Below are 27,884 nucleotides of genomic sequence, written 5' to 3' on the forward strand. Positions count from 1 at the left end.
TATGCTTAATGCGGAGGGGTCTTACAAAGTAGATAGCGACTAGAAGGTATTTTTTTCATTCTACTAACACCAGTGCTATTTATAACCATTTTTTACCTCAGCCCTTTAGTATTACTGTCTGTGGAGTAATCATCTGTGGTACATGACAAGCAGTACTGAATACTCTTCCATTGCCAAGTACAGTGTACCTTTTCTCCATTATCTCTAGCTGCTAGTCACCTGGGTCATTTCTTGGAGCCCTGATAATTACCATAGGATAAGGCCATCAGTCCTTAGCACCTGACCTTTTCCTTGCTCACACTTAGGGCCAAGTAGTTCAGTTGCCCCTTGATACAGAAATAAGTCTGTGGAATATTTCACTGGCTCGGCTAATAACCATCTGTCTCAATCCTGGGTTTCCTGTCCTCTTGGTAATGGCAACTATGAATCACCTTTAGCTTTCAGTATGTGGCGTGATACACCAAAAGGCTTTTTCTTAGTTATCCGATGCTTGTCCTTATTAGATATCAATTCTAGAATATTCATCTAGTGGCCCCTTATCTGGCTTGAAATACTGCTTTAAGTCAAGCATCTTGAAAATCTAGTTTCGAAAGAGATTAATGATCCTAAATACCTGTGTGACTCAGTTGTTTCTTCTAATAAAAGTGTGTTCTCTTTCCTCAGTCAGTTTTGGATTCATTGAGAGAATGGAAATGAAGGCTATGTTGTCCATGAAATGAAACTAAAGATGGGACTTCAATTTAAGAGTGCGCTTAAGGGGGCCGGGGTTTAGCTTAGTGGCGTAAGAAACAAAAGAGTGCTCCAAACTTAGGCCAGGGATTTAGCTCAGTGGCATAAACGCCTGCCTGGCAAGCGTGAAGTCATGAGTTCAATACCTGGTATCAAAAAAAAAAAAAGAAGAAGAAGAAGAAGAGTGCTCTTTTGATTGCTTTTGGTTCCTTGATTTTATAGCACTCTAAAAAAAAAACTTATGAAATCAGCAGACATTCTAAGAATTAATATAGAAATTAACTCTAGATGGCAAGTTATGTATATTATAGATATGTGACTAAAAGACAGTTGTATCTATTCTTGATATCTTTTACCTGTGTGGCCTTAAAGAGTACAGAAGAAACCTTCAGTGCTAGATGTTGATTTTATCTATCCTCTATCCCAAGTACGTAAATCATTTTGTATCTTATCGAAATACATTGTAAAATTATTAAACATTGATGGTCATGGTGGCACATACCTGTAATCTGAGCACTTGAGAGGCTGAGGCAGGAAGATCGCTGCAAATTCAAGGTCAGCCTGAGCTATATAGAAAGATACTATCTCAAAAAAATTATTAAAAATCTTGATTTGGGCTAGAGGAGTAGCTCAGTGGCCAAGTATGTTGTTTAATATGACAGGGCTTCAATTCCCAGCACCATCCACTAAACTCTTAATTTTGTTGGTATTTTTTCAAATAGCTATATTGGAATGTTGGTTTTGAAAAATATACACAAGATTCTGAGTAAATCAAAGTAAGTTTTAGGCATTTCCACTCTATATATTTTAGAAAAGTCTTTTTAATATCTAAGTTGGACCTCCAGAATTGGTGGGATTGGGAACACAAAAACAGAGATTATTAGTACTTAGAAGAAAGGCTTCTATTACCTATTATGCAACTAATGAACTAGAAAAAGGACCTTCAGATTATATGAAAATGATTTTTTATCCATATCTTTACCTCATTTTGAACATAGTGCAGTGGTTAGTTACGCGTCCTAAGTGACTTTTCAAAGTGTGTTTCTGTTTAATTGAATCCAGCGGGAGCTGGGAACCTATATTTACGTCTTGGCCAGAACAAGCCCTGAACACTTAAGAGTTTTTCTTGGGTATGCGTTTTTATGCCCTCATGGTCCTTGGTGGTGATCAGCATGTGCTGCTTAAGTTAGTTTCTGTATTGTGAGTTCAGCTGGCTTTTGTTTGGTAAATGTGGATGAATACTATATAGAGTGGCAAGGGAAGAGGGGGAAAAGGATGGAAGTCTTCAAGCATGCAGGGGAGCGCATCAAGAATTTCAAAGACTCTAAAACAGATGTAGAAGGGGTGGGAAAGCGCACATTTGAAGCCTTTCAACTGTGACATTTTCTTCTAATGAAGAGCAGCTTGAAAACTGTAATTTTGAGAGTGTTGCAGTATTTTAAAGTCAGACATTTAGCACATTTTTAGAGTGGTGAAATTTAAATTTTTTTCCATCTTAAATGGAATTAAGCAGTTTTGGTCATTATAATATCTCGATATTTATAAGTTGCAGAATGAACACCAGAGCTTTTAAAATTCGCATAGACCATGGCAGTGAATCTTGTACTTTATCTCTATTGTGTTCGTGGCAAATGATGTTGTATTTTGTCTCTTTTAGACAGAAACAGTACATTTCGTATTTCTGCTTCTTCACAAATGACCTTGAACTCTTCATTTTTATATTTTGCAGTACATTTTTATACCTGAAATTCCTGGTAGTGTGGGCGCTTGTCCTCCTTGCAGATTTTGTCCTGGAGTTCAGATTTGAATACCTGTGGCCATTCTGGCTTTTCATCAGAAGCGTCTATGATTCCTTCAGATACCAGGGACTGGTATGTTTACTAATACGTGCTCTCCAACTCTATGAGGAATAAGGGACTCTCCACTAGTTGATAGTAACCCATTTAAAATAAATTTGATGAACAATATGCTGGGGCGGAGTTGGGATGAACCAATAGGGTCTATGAACTCACACTGGCCTCTTGCCTTCTTTTGTCCACCCACTGATACGATTGTTGTATTCTTTCCTCTCCCATTCTGGCAGAAAGAAGAGTTGGGTCACATACTTTAGTAAGGAGAGAATAGACATGATAGTAGAGGAAACAGTCATTGCTCAGTCCTACTCTGGAGCGCTTCCGGATTCCCTGTCACAGTGTTAGTGATTGAACTAAAGTTGGATTAGTGATTCTTAAACTTTGGTCTCAGGACTCTGCTGCAGACACCCCCCACATACACACCCAGTTCAGAAGATAGAACTCAGGGCTTTCTCGCTGAGCTATATACTTGACCTTTTCTCTATGTTTAAAATTTTTCTACAGGGTCTGGCTAAATTGGTAAATTGCTGAGGCTGTGCTGTAACATTTAACCCTCCTGCCTCAGCCTTCCAGAGTGCTTGGATTGTAGGTGTGTGGTACTACCCCTGACCAGGCACTCTTAAGCTTTTGTTCATGTGGGTTACACTTACCTATATTTTCTGTATTAGAAATTAAAACTGGGAAAATTAAAAATACATATTTATTAATCTGCTGAGTAATGGTAATCCTTTGCATAGTAATACCGATTACATATTTATTCTTTTTTCCCCCCAGTGGTACTGAAGATTGAACCCTGCACCTTTGTGCTGAGCTACATTCTTAAACCCTTTTTATTTTGAAAGAATCGCAAGTTGCCCAGGCTAGGCTTGAACTTGTGATCTAACTCAGCTTCCTAGAGGGCTGGGATTATAGGCATGGATGGGAGTTACACCATTCCCAACCAAATTACATTTTAAAATGAAAAACAACTATGTTTTCAAAAAATAGAATAATGGCTCCATTTTTGCAAATAACTTAATGCCTGAGTCAGTAGAAGACAGATTTTAATATCTTTTTCTGAACTGAGTCTGTTGCAACTCAGGTCACGTAACTTCTAGAAACTTCTACCATACTCAAAAGTGAATGAGTGTGAGGAAGTCAGGTTAGGGTTAGTATTTTTATGAAAATAATTTTGGTCTCGAAGACCCTCTGAGAGGACCTCAAGACGTTCCAGAAGTCTCTAGGCTACATCTTTAGATTTACTGGGGTAGAGCAAGAAAATAGGCCTGGGTGTATTTGTTTCCTTTATGTGTTACTTCTGTTGTGTCCATAGCCACACCTCAAAACTGAAATGTAGCCCTGGCACTTTGGTCAGAACAAATTCCATGCTCTAAAAAAATGGTTTTAAGCTTATATCCAGTTGGTAATACATAGTGTAGTCGAAGGAGGACTTCATTATTACAGTTACTAATATTAGCATATTTCTTACTAATATTATGGTTCATCTGTATTCCAACAAGCCTACCTTTAATAATTAGGCTTTTTAGGAATGTTTGGGAGGAGAAAGAAGGTTTTCTGTTAAAATTTTTATTCTTTCAGATAATGTACCTATAGAATCCAAACAAGCTCACTGTGGCTCAACTTCCTTTCGTTCTGGTCTAGTTCTTCATGATTTAAGCACTAAAAATAGTATTACTCATTACAATCTTGAGTTAGCCACTTCTTTCTATGTGGTAGATTTTAAATGTTAAAAATTTCTTCTTGTTAACTTGCTTCAGTAATTTTGTTCAGTAAGCTTTTAACAATTTGTGTTTGAAAATAACAAGTTCTAAAAGGTATTTTTTGTTTTGTTTTTCCCTTAGGCCTTCTCAGTATTTTTTGTTTGTGTAGCATTCACATCAAATATAATCTGTCTGCTCTTCATTCCCATACAATGGCTTTTCTTTGCTGCTAGCACATATGTGTGGGTTCAGTATGTGTGGCACACAGGTAAGTCTTACTAATGTCTTAGAGAAACGTCTTAAATTTCAAGTTTTTAAAATGTGTTTTAAAATAAATAAACTATTTACAATTGAGCTTATGTAGATATTTATGTCTTCTTGCCCTTTCCTAGTAGATTATAATTTACAAATACTTTTTTTTTTTTTTTTTTTGGGGGGGGGGCTTTTTCCTTTTTATCGGTACCAGGGATTGAACTCACGATTGCCTGCCTGCAAGACAGGCGCTTATGCCGCTGAGCTAAATCCCCAGCCCACAAATACTTGTTTTTTATTACTTGAATCAAAAGTCTAAGCCTTTATTATTTCATGCCTCAATTGTAAACATTTCCATTACTAACAGTGTGAAGAGATACATTTAAAAAAGTTGATGTGATTTCTGTTTAGGAATAATGCTAAAATAAATGCTATGTGGCAAATTAGAAAAATGTTTGTAGTTTTCATTATTGAATAGAATGTCAGAGGTCATTCAGGTAAACTTGTCACTGGTCACAAGCATCCCCACAGTGTCCCTGGCATATGAAAGTTTTATCTCTGAGTGAAAAAGCACTTACCTGCTGTTCCTGATACCCTGTTCCGTTTAGGGGCCGCTGTAATAGAAAGTTACATTGAGACAAAAATGTCATCCTCATATTTTTTACTCTGTAAACCGCTTTATAAGATTTATTTCTTTAATCACAGTGTTTTATAGTGATCCTGTACAACTTAATATAGGAATGCTTCAAAATTCACCAAGGGGTAAAGGTCAGAGCCAGGCAGTGGCTGCAGGTCTCCTGTTGGTGATTATTTCATCCTCATGTTTTTAGCCTACTGTGTCATAACGGTTTTTGGACCTGGTTCTTTTTTATTTTATTTTTTTTGTATATACATAAAAATATATTCTTCTTTCTTAAAGTTATTATTTCATCATTAACACGTCTCCATGTTGTTATTAGTATTTTGTGGTACTGGGATTGAACCCAGGACATTGACTGTGCTAGGCAAGTTCTCTGCCACTGAGCTATATTCCTAAGCCTTTTTCTTTTTCTTTTTTATTTTATTGTATTTATTTTCTTTTGAAGGGAAATAAAACAAAACAAGATAGTGAGAACAATATTGGGGTTTCAAAAACAAGAGAGAAGAAAACCCCCCAGAGTTGCTGTATCACACATTGTTCATCTTCTGTGGACCCACTGATTTTTAGAGATCCTGAAAAGGCTTTCCCAGAAAATTGTATAGAAATACACAAAACTTTGTCTTAAAACTAGGAACCTTCCCACCAAAGCCACTCTGAGTATAATCTTCCTATCAGGTTAACATTTCTTTTCTTTTTTTTTTTTTTTTTTTTTTGACTGGGGATCAGACTCAACCTCGCACTTGCCAAGCAGGCACTTATGCCACTGAGCTCTATTCCTGGCAGGTTAACATTTCTTTGGAGATCTGAAGACCTTGTCATATCTTCTTCATTCTTTTCTGCAGGCAGAAGTATCTCTACTTCCATTAGCTTTGTCTTGTATTTTAAGTACTCTCACCATCCTGGTCTCCCTAGTTCTTAGTGGGTTTGTGTGCTATATTTCAGGTGTGTTCTAACTAGAGTAGAGCTACACAGCTACCTCCTTTCTTCTTCTTAGGGCTACACTGTTATTTCAAACCAAGATCAGATGAGATATTTTGACAGCAACAGTCCACTGGGAAAACCTGAATGTGGCGTACACTGGGATTTGAGGATTGGCTTTCAGGGTCACACTTGTCTGCAATGCTATATGAAATTTGATGCTTAGGCCTAGCTGCAACCTGTAGGATGTTAACCACTGAAAGAGCACCAAATGATAACTGTCTGACACAACACCCATCCTCTTCTCAAAGCTGCTAGAAGGATGATGTTGGCCTATGCACAAGGCAGTTGAGTCCTGTTATCTAAAGTACCCAGTGTGAGCATGATTTTCTCTATGTTTAGCATTCTTTTGTAACTAAGTTGATATAAGCTACCGTAGACATTCTTTAGTCTGCTTTCCTTTAACTTACTTTTCTCTGCACTAGTTTTTACTTACATTTTTTGCCATGGGTATCAGTTTTGAGTGCATTGCCACTTGAATGTTTGTCCCTTTCTCTAGGTATCATATTGTATGAGAGTAGAATACCCTAGATAATGTTTAAAAGAGCCTTTCAACTCAGATATTCTGGGGCTGTGATGAACTATGGTGATTCCCTAAATTTCTTTAATATTTAGTAGTAGAGAATAGACTGAGTATATAACTCTTCATAGAACCTGTTGGGAATTACTTCAGTGGGTGGTGTCACAGAGTTATTGTGGCCTGTCTTTATCTGTAGGCTCAGAAATGCACATTGGGTAGCTAAATTGTGAAATACGTTACAATTTGGAACAACTTTATTGAGCCTCATGGATATGAGTACAATTTATTTAAGTTGGGGCTAATTTTTTTTCCAGTTGAACTTCTTTCTCAAGAATTTTAAGAATAGTTGATAAAATTAGATCTGGCTGCGGCCATGGTGCTGCACGCCTATAATCCCAGCACTTGGGAGGCTGAGGCAGGAGGATCGCTGTGAGTTTGAGGCCTGCCTGGGCTATACAAGCAAGTTCAAGGCCAGCCTGCACAGTGAGACCCAAAAGAAAAAGAAAAGGAAAAGAAATCATATATGGCCACAAAAGATAATATTATATTATAAACTTTTTATATTATAAACTATGTTAAAAGATGCCTGGATATAAAATCAAATTTGTAACATGATTATTTGCTCAAAATGCTCTCAGTGTACTTTTATTTATTTAGTAGTTGTAGGAATATAATATGTTGTCTAATTTTTCTATAATGTAACTGGTTTGTTTTGTTTTGTTTTGTTTTGTTGGTACTGGGTATCAAACTCACAACCTAGCACTTGCCAGGCAGTTGCTTGTTTCAGCTAAACCCAGACCTCTATAATGTAACTTAAACTAACAGGAGAAGTGGGAAATAAACATTTTTGAAATGATTTTGAAAATTCATTGTACTGTAGGTTATTTTTCTTTCTGTATTGTGAAAATCCCTGGTTTTGATATGTTAAACCCATAAGAATGATTGAGGTCAGGAGCTGCCTTCACAGAGCTTCTGTGTTGACTTAATTCAGGACTGGAGGGATTTGGGTTTTCTTTAGAAGCAGACTCAGTGCTGTCTTTGTGACTTCAGGCTTAAGAGTTTTGCTTAAACTCTGGGCCTTGGTGAAGTTAGGCTAAATGGCCTTTCTGATTTTTAAGATCCTGTGAGCTGACTTTAGTCTCATCCTAAAGATTTCATTTAGTTCACTCGGTCCTTCCCTGCCAACCTGTATTCATAAATATCCCGTTATTAGTCATAGGTAGACCTATCATAGGTAGGTCTATCATAGGTAGACCTACTCTCTAGACTTTGATTCTAAAACCAGTGAAAAATTGTGTACATTATCTGTACTTTGTCTGTTGCAAGTTACTTTTTCTTCCCTTGAAAATTATTTTTAATTATGAGAGAAGTATGGGCTTATAGTTAAGAAAAAAATTTCAAATAATGCTGAAATTAAGAATTTTATTTTTAATAGATCATGTCATGACAATAGAGATCTTCATTATTTAGAAAATCTGTCCATATTTTATTATGTAGATTTATCATGATTAAATAGTTCCCTGTGGATGGACATTTAAATTCTAGTTTTATGTTACTGCGAATAATACTACAATGGACATTTTTATATGTTTATCTCAAAGTTTTTATGTATTTCTGTGGGGTAAAGTCCAAAGTGAAATTTCTGGATTAAAAGTACAAGTATTTTAGCCAGGCATGGTGGCGCATGCCTGTAATCCCAGCACATAGTAGGCTGGGACAGGAGGATCATTGCAAGTTTGAGATTAGCCTGGGCTACAAAGTGAACTTAGATCCAGCCTGAACTGCATAGCGAGATCCTATCTCAAAAAAAAAAAAAATAATAAAAGTAAAGAAAAAGAAAAAGTGCAAGTATTTTAAATTTAATTATACTGTCAATTTTAAAAGTAATTTATATTATTGTTAAATGTGAAATTAAACCTTTTTTGATACTTTTCCTTCATGATTATCTTTAAAATTTTTCCCTGAGAGTTAAGAAAAGGGATCCAATTTGTATTTTCCATCTCAGTAGTAAACTTGAGGATTTTTCATGCTTTTTAACTATCTATATTTCTCCTTTTATGAAAAGTTGCATATTTCCTCCTTTAGTTGCTTATGTTTGATTTTGTTTGGTGCTAAGAATCAAAGCCAAGACCTTACACATGCTAAGTATGTGCCCTACTACTAAGCTGTATATTCCTCGTTCCCCACCTGCATTTCTCTTTATTTTTAGACAGGGACTCTTGTAGTGTATACTTGCCTATAACCCTTGGCCTCAAGCAGTCTTCCTCAGCCTCGCCTGTGCTGGAGTAATAGGCACATGCCACTACCCTAAGCTTCACTTGCCTCTTTATTGATTTGTAGGAGCTCTTTGTATGTTGAACTATGAATCTTTTATTTTATATATATTCTGAATATTTTCTGCCAGAATATTTGCTGTTAATTTTAGTCATTGATTCTGTGGATTGTTTGTCATATAAAAGCTTTCAGTCTGGGTTAAGTTGCTTTTTAATTTAGTTGAAAGTCTCACAATGAAGGTTACTGTAGTTGAGTCAGTCTCCCAAACAACCCATCTGTTGTGTGTGTTAATGTATCATTGATGTTATCTCTCTATTGCTTTTCCACAGAAAGAGGAGTGTGTTTGCCTACAGTATCCCTCTGGATACTCTTTGTTTATATTGAAGCAGCAATTAGATTTAAGGATCTCAAAAATTTTCATGTAGACCTTTGTCGTCCATTTGCTGCTCACTGGTAAGTCTTTATAGTCTTGATTTCTAATTCATTCCAGTGTAGAATGGTAAGTTCAACTGTGTAGTTTTTCTTAGGGATTGTACATGGGCCCTGGAAGAAATTACAGCTTAGTGATAAAAAGCTTTCTTCAGACAGATAAATGTTAGAATCCCGGCTCTTTCCCCTGATAGCTGTGTTGCTGAATGTGTCATTATTTCTTTTTTTTGAAACAGGGTCCTGGTATGTAGTTCAGGCTGGCTTTGAACTCATTAAATAGCCCAGACTGGTCTCAGATTTACAGTGATCCTCCTGTCTCAGCCTGCTGAGTGCTGGGATTATAGGTGTGAACCACCATGCCCAGTTGGTATCATTGTTTCTAACCCTCAGTTTTTTAAAAAAATCTGTCTCTAGGGATCATGGGAAAGAGGAAATGGGACACTCTGCTTGAGATGTTTAACTTATGCCAAGCACTTAGGTGTTTGATGAATATTACTTATTTTTATTATAATCTGCTAATGATTCAAAAAAACTTGGTGAAATATATGACTGGTTCACGATGCTTAAAAGAATTTAGAGTTTTATCCAGGCATGGTGGCTCACTCCTGTAATCCCAGCACTTGGGAGGTAGAGGCAGAAGGATCCTTGCAAGTTTGAGACCAGTCTGGGCTATGAAGTAAACTCAAGGCCAGCCTGAACTGCACAGCGAGACCCTGTCTCAAAAGACCAAGAAAAAAAAAAAACCTGTAGAATTTTTTTTCTTAACCTGTTTATAGGAGATAATATTATTAACTTAAAAAGAATATTATTTCTAATGAAATATAAAATTGAATATTTTTCATTTAACCTGAACCAGAAACATTTCTGAAAATTAGCATGATTTTATTTATAAATATTGTGAAAGTCACCACTTAATATATGTTTCTCCTAAACAGACCAATTTTTGCCACTATTTAATGGCAAAACCCAAAATAAACTAGAACCTACTAAAAAAATAGTTTCTGGTGTTTTTAATCTCTTCACAAATGAGTTAAATAAACCTAATCAGTAAAACTTGTAACTTTAAATCTGTAATTATGAATTGATAAATTTTAATGTTAATGAAACTTAATGCAGGTTTGACAATGTTTGCAGAAGCTTTACAACAGTATTAGGCAAGCTGATGAGATGAATGAGAATATTTCAACTTTCTATCCCAGAGATTAGAGTTGTAAGTACACCTGATTTAATTTGGCAGCACAACCCAAATGTTAGCACTGATACCAGATACTTATTTAAATGATTCTTGAATTTACGTATGACAGAGTATTTATGAACTAATTTTGTAGGAATAACTGGTGACATTTATCACCCAGGCAGCAAGAAGATAAAAATGGCCCTGCCTTCTAGTTTTCAAGCCAAATAATGTCATTTTGATTTTTTAACATTGAGAATGTTTACTTTTGACCTCCCATAAAATCTCTACCTCTTTAATTTTTAAAGCCATGCAGATGTCTGAGTTCTAATGCAAAGGCAGTTTAATTTTCTTCAGAGACGTTACCCACTGAGTCTGTCAACGTGCTGATGCCCTGAACACCGAAGTCCAGGGGGTAGTGCTTTCCTGTGGTCTAGCAGTCCCGTGCTGTCGGGGTTTGTTCTGCAGGTTGCTGCCTCACTTTCCACTGCAGGCCAGAGACCGACTTGTTTATTGAATGTCATCTGTAGCTGCTGTGGGCAACTAGAATTTATCTTTTAATTCTAAGAAATAATTTTCTAATTTTAAGTATAGGTATCCTCGTGTGCTTGTCACATGTGTTGTGCTTGCAATTACTGGCTGGATTGTCTTCTTTCTAGTATTGGGTACCCTGTGGTGACTTTGGGCTTTGGCTTCAAAAGTTATGTGAGCTACAAAATGAGATTAAGGAAGCAAAAGGAAGTACAAAAGGAGAACGAATTTTACATGCAGCTTCTTCAACAGGCTCTCCCTCCAGAGCAGCAGATGCTGCAGAAGCAAGAAAAAGAGGCTGAGGAAGGTAGGTCTTGACCCTTTTTTGGCCGAATAGTCTAGTAATGATTTTGTCTCTTAGAACAGCTTTCTTTTTAGGAAAAATAGTTAACCATTTTAAATTTCCCTGTTTTTTTGGTGTTCTTCCCCAGGGCTTGTTTTGTTTTGGTTTTGGTCATGAAGTAGAATATAAAAATTTTTTTTTTGTTTTGTTTTGGTGCTGGGGATCAAACTCATGACCTCGCACTTGCCAGGCAGGCACTCAAGCCACTGAGCTAAATCCCCAGCGAGTGTGAAATTTTTTATCCAGTCTCTGAAAGCTATATGCTTTTAAAAATGTACATTTAATTATTTTTCTTTCCTTATTTTATATCTTAATATTTTGTTATAAAATTTTAAAAATATATTTTCAGCCACAAAGTAATATGTAACCCAATTTGTTATTGAAGCAGATCAGGAACTAACATATAAGCAAGATAAAGATGTAGATGTGGAATTAAATTTTATAAATCATAAGTTTTCTGAATAGAACAAAGTTCCTGTTCTAATGTTTTGTGTCATATAATATGGATTTTAAACTTAACTTCTAATGAGACATCTCTCATGGACATTTAACCAATAAATATGGATATATTGACAGTAATATTTGTTGCCTTGGTTTGAGAGTTGGTAACTTGAGATCACATTTTTACTTAATATATGCCAAAACCTTTTTCTTTGGTGTGGTACAAAAGTATCTCTCAAGTACGAGGCATAGTGGAACACACCTGTAATCTCTGTCTCAAAAAACAAACCAGAAACCTCTCGAATCTTATCAGATCAGAATGCATAGGCCTGAGATAGAAAATTCTTTACAAAGTAGCCTGGTATATAATAAAGACTTTTTTATTACCTCAACATTACAGTCAAGAAAGAGGATTGATGTTCTTATCTTAAAGACACACTTTTTTTTGTTTCATTTAACTTATTTTCAGTAAAGTTAGTAGCAGTTTGTTTAGTCCTGGCACCTTTTAAAATATAGCCTCCTAGAATAATCTGCCTTTGTCCTTTCGTCCTGTGACAGAGAAGTTTGAGTCAGTGTATAAGAAGTCAAGTATAAAATTCTCTAATCTTGTTTTAAGACCAAACTTCTTTTCTTTTCTTTTTTTTAATTTAAAGGGAATAACACAAAACAATGTAACAATGAAAGAACAATATTGGATTTCAAAAACAAGACAGAAGGAAACCCCTGTAATAGCTATATTGCATGTTGTGATCCTCTAAATAGATGCTCAGACTATAGGCCTGCAAAGTCAGTCAAACACTACAAACATGTTGTTTGCTTGTTTAACATCTCAGAAAGACCAAATTTTTAACGGCTTGACTTTCATAAATAATGGTGACTTTCTAAATGTGGAGTTCTCATAAGTATTTGGATTTGTTTCTTGAAGTTAGCTTAATCGACTGTGACTATACTTCTAAATGAATTTGCAAATGAATGTAGTAAATTCTAGGTATAACTAATTCAGTTTGTTGAAATAATCTATTCTGTATTTGAAAAACTAAATATTCTGGTGTGGGGCTTTTTTGTTGTTGTTGTTGGTTTGTTTTTGGTATTGTAGCAGCCAAAGGACTACCTGATATGGATTCCTCGATCCTTATACACCACAACGGCGGCATTCCAGCCAACAAAAAACTGTCCACAACTTTACCAGAGATAGAATATCGAGAAAAAGGGAAAGAAAAGGACAAGGATGCCAAAAAACACAACCTTGGAATAAATAACAACAATATTCTACAACCTGTAGACTCTAAAATACAAGAAATTGAGTATATGGAAAACCATATCAACAGTAAAAGATTAAATAATGACCTTGTGGGAAGTACAGAAAATCTCTTGAAAGAGGACTCATGTACTGCTTCCTCAAAAAATTATAAAAATGCCAGTGGGGTTGTGAACTCCTCACCTCGAAGTCACAGCGCCACAAATGGGAGCATTCCTTCCTCATCTAGTAAAAATGAAAAGAAGCAGAAGTGCACTAGCAAGAGCCCAAGTACACACAAGGACTTAATGGAAAATTGTATTCCTAATAACCAGCTAAGCAAGCCAGATGCACTGGTAAGGTAAGTAGTGTGCTGTGTCCTTCCTTACCAGCTTCTCAACAAACTGGATGTGCTCTCGGAAACAGACACTCCCCAGTGGACTGCTAGGGCTTGTGATCAGATCTGTGACTCGTCACATTTTGCTCTTTCTTTTATATGGGTTTCTTGCCTACCTTGTGTCATTGAATGAAGTATTGATTTGTGGGGTTCTGGATCAGAGGTGTTGGTGATGACTTTCCACATTTGACAGATAGGCATGTAGCCTGATTCTTCAAATGGTGTTGGAAGGCTCTTTAGTCTTTGTCCTTTTTGTTAATTAATAACATGTGAGGAAACATCTAGAGCCAGACCATGGGAATGACTAGATTTAATGTTGTCTAGGTACAAGCAGGCTCAAATTGGAGTGATATTAGTGAATATCCAGAGGGCTACATATACATATATGTAGTCTTTGGGTCATAGTCCCAAAGAATCTGGATGGAGGTCAGAGCTGCAAGGGTGATCAGCACAGGTGTACATATAAAGCTGGTGTCCAGTGTCCTGGAGATTGCAGGTCCAGTCCTAAATTTCTTTATGGCCATCGATTCTTGTTGTCTGAGGGCAGCATGGATTCCTGTTTTTGTACTGTGTTTGTTGGGAAGGTCTTTCTCAGATCAGGCCTGACACTTTTATGTTTGCCTAGTCAAAGTTCTTTTGGCAAAATCCCAGAGGAAGTTGAGTTTGTTCCTGGTTCATCCAAATCTCTTTGTCAAAAAGATACAAGTAGGGAAGGTAGAGGCTTGAGAAAGTTGTGTTTATCATTTTTCTTATTTTGTTTATTTTTTTGGCACTTAGAAAGTGAGTTATTCCTAGATAACTCTGGGATAGTTAAGAAAAGTGTCTTTCTAAAAACACATAGGCAAATACAGTGTTAATCTGAAGTGTTCCTTTCCTTATCATTGGTTGAAAGAACAATGTTGTATTGCACTAATTGGCTCAGACTTAATTTTTCTGTATTTGTATAAATTATGTTGGGCAAGTATGAATATGTTCTTGTACCTCAGGTCTTTGACCTGGAAACTGAGATCTGAACCAGAGTTTTTTTCCTCACATGTAACCCAAGAAGGCAGTTGTAACTCACCCGGTTCAGTGAGTTGTCTGTTCTGCATCCTTTTGCTTACTTAAAAACTAAAGACAGTTTATTTGGAGATGTGTGTGGTGGGGTTCAACATTGTAAATTTGAACTGTTAATTATTTGTTTTAACTTTCTGATTGGCAGCTGGATTAAGAGAGATATGTTTATGTTGTACTGCTACAGGCTCTAGAGGTTTCATAGCTCCCACACTATGAAACATGCTGTAGCTATAGGTGATTGTGGGCAAGCATCCTTATCTGTTTGTGATGACCTGACCACTCATGCTGGCAGAGAAAACTCTCAGCAGACAGCCCTCCTCCAGATGCCCATGGAAGAAAGCCTAATTAGTGGACCTTCTGTTTCCTACAAATCTTCTAGATGCTATAGATGCAACATCTGCCACAAGCTAGTCAATGTCCTTTCTCTCATGTGATTTTAATATCAGTTAAGCCAAAGCAATTTTCCTAGGTTGGTTTTGCAGAGAGAACAATCAAGACTTAGTCTGCAACACTGTCCCTTGGTCTCCAGCGTGATGCTGATTGACTCCGCTACTTGATCTGCTGTTAGTAGAGACTGAGGACTCAGACCAGCAGTTGTCCAGTAAATTACAGGGTGCTGTGGCGTGCGCCCCTTGCTCACTCCCAGGGAGTGTGCCAGGTCAGCATGGACGCTCTGCCTTGGCCTACAGGACCCCAGGGCAGTCCTGTCTTAGAGAACTGTATTCTGTCAAATAAATAAGTAGATAGAAAATACTGTATTTATGTAGTTTGGTAAACTTCTATAGTGTTATTTTCAGCTTTTAATGTAACATAAAAATAAAAGAGTGAGCCACGTGGTGGTGCATGCCTATAACCCCAGCATTCTGGAGCCTGAGGCAGGAGGGTTGCAGGCTCAAGCCCATTTTAGCAACTTGAGCAAGATTCTGTCTCAAAATAAAAATTTTTTCTTAAATGGGCTGGGAATGTAGCCTAGTGCAAAGATCCTGGGTTCAATTGCCAATACTCCAAATAGACAAATAGATGGATAGAAAGATAGATAGATAACCTAAATATTCAACAGCAAGAGAAGTCTAAATATGGTCTATTCACTTAATAAATTGAATACAGGCATTACATTGTATTTTTCAGAGCAGTATTAAGTTCATAGAAAACCTGAGGGAAAAATAGAGACATTTTAATTTGTGTGCCGTTTCCTACATTGCCCGCCTTTCTTCCCCCATTGCCAGCATTACTCCCCCATTGCCAACAAACATGCTGCAGTTGATGAGTCTGCTGTGATTCATCGTTCTCATCCAGAGTGGACGGCCACGTTGGGAGTCACTCCTGGTGGTGTACATTGTCAACTTCTGCATAATGATGGGTATCACCTGGTACAGAGTGGTTTGCCCTAAAAGTCCCAGGTTATGCCTATTTGTTACTGTGTTTCCACCTAAGCCCTTCCAGGCAGTATTTCTCATGTCTTCAACGTTTTGCCTTTTCTAGAATGTCACATAGTTGAAATCATACAGTAGATAGCCCCGTCAGACCATCTTGCACTCTGTAGTACCCATTTAAGATGCCGCCTGTCTTTTCATGGTTTGAGAACTCACTTTTTGGGGCTGAATGATACTCCATTATCTGGATGTACCATAGTTTGTCCATTCACCTGCTGAAAGACATCCTAGGTACTCCTAAATTTGGGTAATTTGAATAAAACTGCTATAAATACGTGCATATAATGTGGAGATCTTATTCGGTTTTGTCATGTTGTGCTTTAGACAGGCTCTCCTTGTGTACTTCAGGCTGGCCTTGAACTCACTGTACAGCCCTGGCTGGCTTCAACCTTGTGGCAGTCCTCCTGCCTTAGCTCCCCGAGTGTGCAACACCACACCCAGCTTCCTGTGTTTGCCACTTAAATATGTTACGTAATGAGGTGTCTGTTGAGGTCTGGTCTTTTTTTTTTTTTTTAAAGCTAAGCTATTTGTTTTCTATTTGTTGAGTTTTAAGAGTTCTTTGTGCACTTTGGATAACATAACAGTCTTTTTATTAGATGTCACCTGGAGACATTTGTTCTCAGTCTAAGGCTTGTCTTTTAAAATTGACAGTTTCTTTTGCAGAGCAGTTTTTAATTTTAATATAGTTCAGTTTCCTAATTCTTTCTTGCTTGCTTCTTGTCTTTAGAGCTTTATGTGTAGTTTTAATATTCTCCTTTCTTCACTCAAATTACATCAAACTCACCTTTCTGCCTTAGCTAACACGTGTTTTCCTATGGTGTGGAATATTGCACAGCAGGCTACGTGGTTGTCAGCAGACGCAGTCTCAGATGGAACAGATCAAGCCCCCCTTGGGAGCAGCTGCTGGCCGGGAGTGGCAAGGCCTGTCCGCACAGGGTCAGCAGAGCTTTGTTTGCATGTGGCACAAAGATCCCTCTCAAGCACAACCTAAGACTGTAAGGGTTCTGTTGGTGATTGTTTTAGTTTCCTGGTTAAGGGAGAGAATTCAAACCTGAGTTAACAACGTGTAAAATGATCCATATCCTGTAGACAGGTTGAAGCAAAAGTCTCTTCTCAGTTTATTTCCATTCCACTGCCTATTTTGTATTCAAAACAGAAGTTTGTGGTTTTCATTTTTAGTGTTTATTTTTTAATATGACACCAACTCATTGAGATATAGTGATACCTTGGCTTATGAATTTAATTCTTTCCACAATTCTGGTAACAGAATTCATTCATTGCAACTGAACCAGGATTGTGGAGTTAAGCTCACGAACGAGGTACCACTGTTGAATTTTTAAAGTATTCACAGGTTGCTTGGCAAGATAATATTTAACAATATTGAGTAGAATTTAGAATGTTGTTTAGGATGCTGCTTTTAGATTTTTGTTTTTTGAAGCTGGAATACATCTAAGAGACATCTAGATGAGTCGCCCGTGACCCTGTCCTTTTTTTTTTTATCAGTGAAGTGAATGAGTTTTGGAAGAGTAACAGGCTGGTGCATACAAGGGCCACCTACAGTGGCTATGCCAGCACCAGACTGCTGTTTCTTAACTTCTGCTCTTTCTGTTATCTCATGCTGCTTAAAAGTTTATCAACCTCCTCTATCTCTCTGCTCTAGGTTTTTGTTGCTTTAAATGCAAATACACTGGCTCAAGAATTGGCACCAGAATTAGATTTTTATGCTCTCAGTGCTAAAATCTATAGAAGAAATGCTTAGAACTTCAGAATTTACATTCTTTTGTTTAAATGATATCTTAAATGTTTAAAAAAATTCTTTCTTGCTCTTGCCAGAGATACAAGGATGTAGTTATCTGTAATAAGTTAATAGAAAGCCAGCTACTTGTGTTCTTGAAAACTTATAGGTTCTCTGAAAATTTATCTCTGGTTAGAGATAGTTAAAGGGATTAGTCTGCTTTGGGGAGCCTAGAGGCACCGAGCCTGGAATTTGCCTTTTATTCTTAATTATACAGCCTCAGGCAGGCTGGCCACAGGAGCCCTCAAATCAGGAATATAACTGTCAACCTTCCGAGAAGTCACCATTGTATTCTTTTAGCTTGGGAGTTCTAGGGTCCTGGTGTATGGGCATTGCCATGATGCTAAATTCCTACAAATTTTGAGGCTGTGGAGTTGAAGAGCCTTTTATAAGGACAAATGGAAATCTGGGTAGAGTTGTATTATACTAAAAACAATATTACTTTGAACACTTTTGTTTGTAAACAGTGTGGTTCACAAATGAGTATTTGGCAGAATTTCAGTTTATTAACAAATACAACTGCGGCCATCTTTTCCATAATTGTAGAATAAATTAAGTTTGTGAACACAGATACCACTGTACTCACTCTTACTACTTTCTAAATTTATGTGGTTGTTTTAGGCACACTGAAGTGTTACGTTTAAAACTTGATTTCCTCCTACAGTTAATTCTGTTTGTTTTTTACTTGAAAACCCAATGAATGAAGGGAGTGGAAAAAACATTTTTAAAGAGTTGTCCCACAGGGGATTTGATTTAGCACAGTGGTGTAAGCACTTGCCTGGCAAGCGCAAGGTTGTGAGTTTGATCCCCTGTACAAAAAAAAAGTTGTCCCAGAATCTTTATAAACAGTTGATACCCTGTCTCAGAGAAGGAGATTGGAAAAACACTTTTAGAGATTTTAGCTCATTTATTTACACTGAAAAGTATTTAATTTATACTCATATCCAGGAATTTTCATTACCAGATCTGGGTCTTAGAGGAATATTTTTGGAGCATATAGACTGGTAACAGATAATTTAAAGTTAAGATGTATAATATTTAGTTCATCAATGAGTAAGTTACTATTTATTTTAATACTGGGTGGTAGAGGTGGCAGTCTGTCATGAGTATTACTGGTTTCGCCTGGTGAATGAGCAGATGTCATTGCCTTCAGTTTACTTTCTAAGCCTACATAAAAAAAATTCTTAAAAACATTTGTTCGTACATTTGCAGTAATAATGACTACGTTCATCATGGGAAGTTGGTACATATATATAACAATTTTAATTTTTTTCCTTCCCCTCTTCCCTCTCTATGATTTGGTCTCCTTTTCATTTGCAAAAGATCTGTCTCCTTATCTCCTATTATCTTTCTTTATTTGTCCTTTAATTTATTTATACTTTGGGTTTCTCACAAGAGGTATCATGCAATATTTAAGCTTTTGTGTCTGATTTATTTCCCTTAATATATTGTCACATGATACATCTATTTTCCTACAAATGACTCAGATTTACCCTTTATAAATACCACATTTTTCTTTATGTGTTTATCTGCTGATGGACATATAGACTCCTTCCAAAATTTAGCTATTGTAAATTTTGCTGCTATAAACATGGGTTAAAATGTATATATATACACACACATGTATGTATATAAACATAGATATGCACCTTTCACTGTAATATGATGTCCTTAACTCTTTTTGAGAAGACACATAGAAAGGGAATAGCTGGCAATTTCTCTCTCTCTTTTTTTGTCTTTTTCTTTTTTTTTATCAGTACCAGGGATCAAACTCACAACCACACACTTGCAAGGCAGCTGCTTACGCCCTTATGCCACTGAGCTAAATCCCCAGCCCCTGGCAATTTCTATCTTTAGTTTTTGAGGAATTGCCTTACTAATTTCCATAGTGATTGTACTAGTTCATATTCTTAACAACAGCCTTTCCAGCATTTGTTATTATTTGATTTCTTTTTTCTTTTCTTTTCTTTTCTTTTCTTTTTTTTTTTTTTTTGTCTTTTTCATTTTTATCGATACCGGAGATTGAACTCAGGACCGCCTTCTTGCAAGGCAGGTGCTTATGCCTCTGAGCTAAATCCCTAGCCCCTATTATTTGATTTCTTAATAGCCATTCTTTGTGGTGTAAGATTGTAGCCCATTTAAAGCATTTACTTACTTAGTTTTTGGACAAAGTCTTGTTGTGTATCCAGGCTGGCCTTAAACTCACCGTATAGCCTGGTCTGGTCTTGTGGCAGTCGTCCTGCCTCAGCCTCCCAAATGCCAAAATTATGGGCATGTCCTGTTATGCTCAGCTAATTTTTATGACTTAAGTTTCTCTTAAAAAGAGGGACAATGGCAGCACAAGCGAAAAACCAGCCATCTTTTCCCTCTAACTAGAATTTCCTAGTGACACAGATTGGTCAAATGTGGTTTGACTAGCAGTTCACAGACTATACTTATGAATTTAGTCTTCTGAATTCTGGAATCTAAGATTGCTATGTAACCTCTGACTTTAGATGGCTCCTTAGTGTATGTAGTCTTGCTATTTGGGATGGTTTAAGTAGTTTCTATTTTTCATTATTCTATATTGTAAGATAGGATAATCTTTTTAAAATAACGTCATTGAAAACAAGAGTTGGTGTAACTTGGTGTGAATAGCACTGAAACAGAGTGAAGCAAGTATCCAAAGAGCTCCTATTTTGTGATGTTAGAGGAGCCATTTCAAAGCGGCTAGGAAACTTGGGGCTAATGTTCTTCCTTGGAAGAACAAAAAGACCCTAGTTGTTCTCACTGCCTGTCTTTTCATCTTTCCTTGTGGTGTAGGATTATGGCATGTGTCAGGATCAGTGGTCGGGGGTTGCTGGCTGCACGGGTAAGGAAGTAGGTACTGGTCCAAGTTGAATAAAAGAGAGGAAGATAATTCTTACCCCTTCCCCGGCTGTAGGAACAAAGGAAGAGTAGAATCCAAAGCTACCACCTAATGATGGGAGGAGGCAAGAGGGAGCCTCAGGTGAGCACCTCTGAGCTCCCCAGGCTGGAGTCAGCAGGGGCTTTTGTGGACCATTCCACTGTTCCCACAGGTCCTGCGAGGTTCGGGGTGGGGGGTGGATATAGTTTGAATTTTTACAACAGGCTTATTCCCATAACAGAATGCAAGCTCAGTGAGAAAAGAGACTTCCTTTTCTCTTGTCCATCACTGTATGGTAATGGCCACAGAGGGACACTTGATAAGTACCTGTTAAATGAATGTGTATTTGTGCAGAGAAAATGTTGCCGGCAGGGCAGCATGGCCTAGGAATTCATCACAGTACAATTAAAAGGCTTTTGATGGTAGAAATCTACATATTACATATGACTATACCAAGAACTGGACTGCAAAATTACTTGCTTTTTTGTTTTTGATTTTGTTTTGTTTTTGTCATTTTTTTAAGGCAGATTTTGTTTTGTTTTTGTCATTTTTTAAGGCAGGGGCTCACTCTGTAATTCAGTCTAGACTTAGACTCACTGTGTAACCCAGGCTGGCCTTAAATTCACAGCAGTCCTCCTGCCTCAGCCCCTGGCGTGTTAAGGTAACAGGAATGCACTACCATGTCTGCACTACTTGTTTTGAGGTTGTTACTGATTTTATTTTTTCAAAAGTAGAAAAACTTTGTACTCTAGACTCCTTTTTCTTTCTTTCCCAAGAAGTTTTACAGTTAAGCACTGCATCAGGACCTTTTTTTTTTTTTTTGGTACTGGGGATCAAACTCACAACCTCACACTTGCCAGGCAGGCGCTTATGTAAGTGAGCTAATCTCAGCCCTCCATCAGTACTTTTGCTCAAGACTTTCCAGAAGACAAGAGGATTTCGGGAAGTTATACAAGGGGAGAGACATCTTGTGAGAGACTCCTGTTGAACAAGTGTGATCTAGTGGTGCTCTGGAGCCAAGAAATCTAGGCGCAAGCCACCTCTCCACCAGCAACATGAAAAGAGGGAGTACGAGATTGGGGAGGAGAACAAAAAATATAACAACAAAAAAACGGGGAGTCTAAATTTCCTGTTTTACTCATCTGGCCCGATAGGTCTGGCCTCTGCCCACCCACGATCATCCTGTGTCTGTCTTTGTGGCAGCTGCAGTGAGCTCAGATCCCGTATTTCTACCTTTCCTTTCCTCCAGGGAAATCCCCCAAGTGAGGATATGTGCTTGGCTGCTTTTACAGTAGCTCCAGTGCTGGAAAGAGAAAAATATATTTGTTTGTCCTCTTTTGCATTTGAATAATTTTGCCTGTGTGTAAGGAATAGTTTGGGGAAGCAAATCTGATGTTGAGAGGCAGTGATTTGGGAGCTGTATGGTGGCTGGTTTTCCTAAATGTGCTACACCAGCTACTGCTACAAAACAATCTTTCTGACCACCATGATTGATCGCTGAGGCCTTTCTGCCTCCACAGTGCATAGTAAGTTACTTGTAATGGGATGATTTCTAGCTGCGAAGTAAAAATGTATGAAATTTTAGAATGAAGAATGTGAAAACTGGACACTGATCAGAGTAGATTAAATATGTCAGAGATAGCTGTGACTAAATTATTTGGGAGTTATTAAGAAGAAATAAATAAATGATAGAGCATCTGTCTACTGCCTATTTAGAAAAGTTTGTTTTGGTATCTCAGGAAACATGTTTGATTTTTGTTTGCCTGACACGTCTGAGCAGGTATATACATTGGCAGATTTCATTTTATTTTCACTTTATTTTAGGTTCCTATAGTTTTTCTTTTTACTTAACCCTGCTTATATTCACAATGAAGTTTAAAGTTTGTTTTAACCATTGCAGGAAGTTAGAACTATAAGGACACTGTAGCGGGTAAAGCCTTGGAAGCAGAACCAAGGGGCTGCATCTTCCCCACCCCTAGGAATTTACCCATGGCGTGAAATGAACACCAGTGGGCCACCTGTGCATCAATAATGCCCCTCAGGCACCACCCCAAACCTAAGCTACATGTATGCCCCCACCCCACGTGTTCGACGGAGAGATTGCCAGACCCTGGAGACCCCGGAGGGCCGGGGGTCTCTCCCCGCATTCTTAAAATATAAAGGGCATTTAATTTAATCTTAAAATATAAAGGGCATTTAATAAATGCCCTTAAAATAAAGGTCATTTATATTTCATACTTCTTATCTTTTCAGCCGCGCCACAATTCTATCATATGGTTCCCTGACCAGGAATCCAACTCTGTCAGATGGTAGTAAAGCCTGGCATGGTGGCACATGCCTGTAATCCCATTACTTGGGAGGCTGAGGAAAGAGGTTCAAAGTGAGCTCAAGGCCAGCCTGAACTATGCAGCGAGACCCTGTCTAAAAAAAGACCAAAAATAAATAAAAATAAATTAATAAAATAAAAACAAACATAACAGAAACATGATAATTTTATACTTAAATAGGGCAGTTTTGTGACTCGAAAATCATATGGCATCTTAGAAACTAGGCATAAATGAATTTAAGCAGTTTACCTAATACCTCTGTATCTTGATGGTCAAACAAGATGGTGTTTGTGCTGTATAGAATATAACATAACTATATTACTGGGGGAAGTGCACATAAAAAACATTGTCATGAGAGTTTATTCTATCGAAACAGTGGCTTCTAAATAGACTAAAAGTTTCCTTACTAGAACTGAGAAGGAACTAATGTAAAATTTAGAAAGTTTTTTATGTTAAATTCTGAGTCAGTGCCTTTGCTGATACACAATAGACTGATTAAGGGTGGATTCCACAGAGGGGAGGTAACCTCAAAGAACAGGAACAATATTCTTTAAATGTTACTCATGCTGTTATTTAGGAACTGGCCCCTTGGGTACTTTTGCCAGCCAATATGGGTGTATTTCAGTCTTTGCAAAATCTGTTGGGGACCTCTGAACCCTTTTCTTCCAGCCAGTGAGGGTTCTCAAAATTTAAAAAAAAAATTTTTTTTTTTTTTGGTTTCTTTCTTCAAGGAAGAATGAAACTCTTCTTCATCATAATGTACATTTAATCTTTCTTGTTAGTGTTCTAAGAGATTCAGAACAAAAGCAGATAATGCCTGTGATAGTGATATAGGGGAATGAAACTCTCAACCTGTCTGAAGAGAGACAGAAGGGGTCCCAAGTGGGTTGCCAAGGACTCTCTTTTTCCAGGGACTTTTATAGAGCAAAGCCGTGAGGTGAGATGGGTCCAAGGTGGGGGAAGAGGGGAACTCACAAAGTAGATGGGCATAAGGTGGGGCATAACCATAGTTAGCCAGTAAGATTAGTAGTTCAGGTAAAATTGATTAAATTGGGGACAAATGGGGAAGGGAGTCACGTGGAAATTGGGCATTCTTAAGAGTCGTGACTCTTCCCTAGGGGGTTGGAATGGAGTCTCCTGGCTTCCTCAGAGTGATAGGAAATTAGAATATCATTCCTTAGGATATGGAGGTATTTGTTTGATCCTTTGTCTTAAGGAGGGTCTGTGATAGGGTGCGAGCTCCTGGGTGGGTTCATTACTGCACCCAGCACTCAGCCATTTGGAAGTATAGATTCTTCCAAGGGGACAGCCAGCTGTTGACACGGGAGATTATAAACCCAGTATTACCAAATTTTGTGATAGCTTGAAAAGATGCCAGAAATAGATACCCATTTGTGAAATCTTTCAATTCAAAAACATTTTTTTAACATCATGTGGGAGGATAGTCACACAAGTATGTTTATGACCCCAATCAACTGATGAGTTTGCAACCTCTGCTCCTGACTTTTCTTACTATGGTTGCATTTTGTTCATGCCCATGCTTTGGCCCCACCAATCAGAACTTGATTTTCCTATAGCAAGAGCTTTGTGCTTTGCTGTTAGTCAATGTCTAATAAATTCTGTGAACTAATTTGTTGTTTCCTACTGGGACCTTTTTGCTTTCTCTTAAGTTTCCTATCCTCCTGAAAGAACAAGCTCACTCCTCTGCGACAAAGTCCACCCTCTTTGCTTTTGAACCCCCCACACCCAATTGTGAGCTCTCAGGCCATTTAGAAGAGAGAAGAATCTTGAGATAAGGAGGGTGGCTTGGGCCTTCTGGGATTCCTCAATCCATCCAGTGCACAAGATATGTTTCCACTGTGTTCAGAAATAACACTAACACTCGGTGTTGGCCTGTTTTCACAGGCCTCACAGGTGCACTGGTTTAGAATTTGGATCCGTCAGCAGGGCACTTGTAAAGTGTGAGGCAGATCCAGCCTGATTTTGGAGCGGTGCTGCCTGCCTGGGCCAGCATTGTATGCAGCCAAGAGAACTGTAGCCGGATGAGGAGCCACTGCTCAAGATCTAGCTTAGAAAAACTATTGTTTTGGTAGGAACTGGTGAATAGCGTGCTGTTGGTGTAGATTTAGGAACCAGGCTGTTTTCTACTTCAGAAAGGGAAGTTCCCCTCCTGGGAGGAGCCTAGTAAGGCGGTAAAGTAAGAGTTGGATTTTCCCTAAGGCTTTCAGGTTTCCTGAAACTAGCCTAGCAAATACATAAGCAGTAGGGAACATTGAACAGCCATGGAGAACAACCTAACAGCCCTCCTCTTTTGAAATAACTTTCCTTGGAGCTGGGGATTTAGCTCGGTGGTGAGTGTCTGCCTGGCAAGAGCAGGGTCATGAGTTCCATCCCCAGTACCAAAAAAAAAAAAAAAAAACCCTCCCACGAAATAAGTTTTCTTCCCAATACAAAATCGTAAAGTGTTAACCTATATTATGCATATTTATTACATCTGATTTGGAAGGTGAACGAGTAATCCCTATTTAACATATATCCTCTTAGCATCTTTATCTTGCATATATATATATATATACACATATATATATGCGTGTGTGTGTGTATACACACAGACACACACTTGTTTACAAAACTAAGCTCATGCTATACACGAACACAAATGTTTTTGTTTTGTTATGTTGGCGTTTGGACTGAGCTACAATCCCACTCTTTTTAAAAGAAATTTTGAGACTGAGTCTTGCTAACCTGTCCAAATTGGGCTTGAGCCTGCATTCATCCTGCCTCAGCTTTCCAGAGTGCTGGGGTTATAGACATGCACAGCCACACCCAGCATAAAGTAACTTTTTAAAACTGACTTTAAACTTTTTTCCTGACTGTATTATGAAGGCTGTCATGTGTCACTGAAGTCCTTCTTCAGTGGTTTTTTTTGTTTTAATTTTTAGCAGCACTGGAGGTTGAACCCAGGGCCTCGCACACGCTAGGCATACACTCTACCACTGAGCTACATGTCTAACACATTTTATTTCTTATTTTGAGACAAACTCTTGCTAAATTGCCTAGGTTGGCCTCTCCTTTATGCCTCGGTCTCCCTAGTAGCTAGCGTTATGGGCATGTGCCATCACACCCACCATCTTCAGTGATTTTCTTAATTGATTTCACTTTTAATGGCAGTAGGTACATGCGTATACAATAATTTATTTAGCTGATCCTCTGTTGAATAGTTAAGTGCTTCAGGTTTTTTTTCTTATTACAACTGTGTCTTTAGTTGCCTCAACAGCTATGAACATTTTAGACTTCTGATGCAAACTGTCAAATCTTAACTATATTCCTTTAAAGGCCTTATTAAAACTTCTAGGCCTCAGCACTCCACACCTTATTCTTAAAGAGTGTCAAGAAATCAGTACCATATTCCCTGAATGGCCAGTTTTGTGAAAGCCTCTATAATTCCTTTTTTTGTTTTTCTTCATTCCTTAAAGGAAATTAATGTGTTTGCCTTTTGTGTTTGACAAGAGTGTGCAGCAGAGACATAAGGTACTTTGTTACATGGTTTCACCTGATAATCAGGTCATCAGCTTGTTGTCTATTTTTGGATATTTGTGCCTAGTAAGCAACTGTAGTCACCTCAGTGAGAGTGGAAACAGTGTCATTTTGGTATTTCCAAAGGTGTGGTTTATAGACTATATTGGAACAGCTTCAAGTCAGTGAGGCCTCACTTATGGTGAGTTACATTGACTGTATATTTAGCATACAATTATTTGAATGGCCGGGAGAGGTAAAGGGAGTTGTGCAGGGGTAGTCGGTGTTTCTCAGGGGACAAAGCTTTGATTTATGAGCTCAGCTTTCAGCTATGTGGTCCCTAAACAAGTCCTGTCTTCTATGATTAATGTATACAAGGGACTTCTAGGGGAATTAGGTATTTATCAAGATGAAGCAGTTGCTCTTGTTCTCTCTCTCTCTGTCTCTCTGTCTCTCTTTCCTTCTCTCTCTCTTTTTCTCTCTCTCTCTCTCTTTCTGTCTCTCTCTCTCTCTCTTTCTGTCTCTCTCTCTCTTTCTCTTTCTCTTTCTTTCTTTGTTTTCCAGACAGGCTCTCTCTATGTAGTCCAGGCTGACTTTGAACTCACCATATAGCCCAAGCTTCTCAAGCTCATGAATGATCCTCCTGCCTCAGCCTCCTAAGTGTTGGGATTACGGGCATGCTCCATCACGCCTGGCTTCATTTATTTTCACCTGCACCTACCTTCTTCATAAGCAGACACACATTTACCTTGTCTCCTTCACCTACTCTTTAAATTAAAAAGCAGACAGCTTGCAGGAATTTGGCTTTTTTTCCAGGCCCTCCTGTGTCATAACACCAGCCCTATTCTATTCTGAGCACTGAGATGGACACAGCACAAGAATTGTGACATGATCTGTAAGGATTGGAAGACACGTTAGAAATAGTCTTTGCTTCTAATTTTATAGCACAGTCAGTCCCTGACTTCAAAACACTTACAGTTTTCTTAGAAATAAGGTACAGCCACAGGAAAAGATTAAACACCAGAACAAAACCCAGGACAGGATGGTGGCTCAGTGCCAGGCGTGACACACTAACAGTGATGACCGTGGGGTTCCACAAAGAGAAGTGACTTTGGGCGCTTCATGCTGGTGAGCTTGCTTAATGTTTTTATTATTTTTATAACTGGGTCTTGAAGAATGGGTTAGATTGAAAAATGAAGGTCAGCTGGGGATTTAGTTCAGCAGTGTAAGTGCCTGCCTGGCAAGCGCAAGGTTGTGAGTTCAATCCCTGGTACAAAAAAAAAAAGAAAGAGAGAGAGAGAGAGAAAGAAAAGAAAGACAGAAAGAAAGAAAGAAAGAGAAAGGTGAAGGTCATTCCTCCCAGTAGGTGGTG

General features: G+C 38.0%; 1 protein-coding gene across 2 annotated transcripts in view; it reads left to right on the top strand.

Annotated features, from left to right (window-relative positions):
* Positions 1 to 27,884, top strand: part of Maco1 (macoilin 1) — a 59,282-nt gene that overhangs the window by 12,628 nt on the left and 18,770 nt on the right. For both annotated transcript variants that reach the window (XM_063235790.1, XM_003471320.5), the window contains exons 2-6: positions 2,459 to 2,600; positions 4,424 to 4,550; positions 9,276 to 9,399; positions 11,209 to 11,387; positions 12,961 to 13,462. In XM_063235790.1, the coding sequence (XP_063091860.1) occupies positions 2,459 to 2,600; positions 4,424 to 4,550; positions 9,276 to 9,399; positions 11,209 to 11,387; positions 12,961 to 13,462 (1,074 nt within the window). The remainder of the gene's footprint in view (positions 1 to 2,458; positions 2,601 to 4,423; positions 4,551 to 9,275; positions 9,400 to 11,208; positions 11,388 to 12,960; positions 13,463 to 27,884) is intronic.

Source organism: Cavia porcellus, unplaced genomic scaffold (genome assembly GCF_034190915.1).
Source record: "Cavia porcellus strain 051 isolate PalLab524CR breed Dunkin Hartley unplaced genomic scaffold, mCavPor4.1 scaffold_25, whole genome shotgun sequence".
Classification (NCBI taxonomy): Eukaryota; Metazoa; Chordata; class Mammalia; order Rodentia; family Caviidae; genus Cavia; species Cavia porcellus.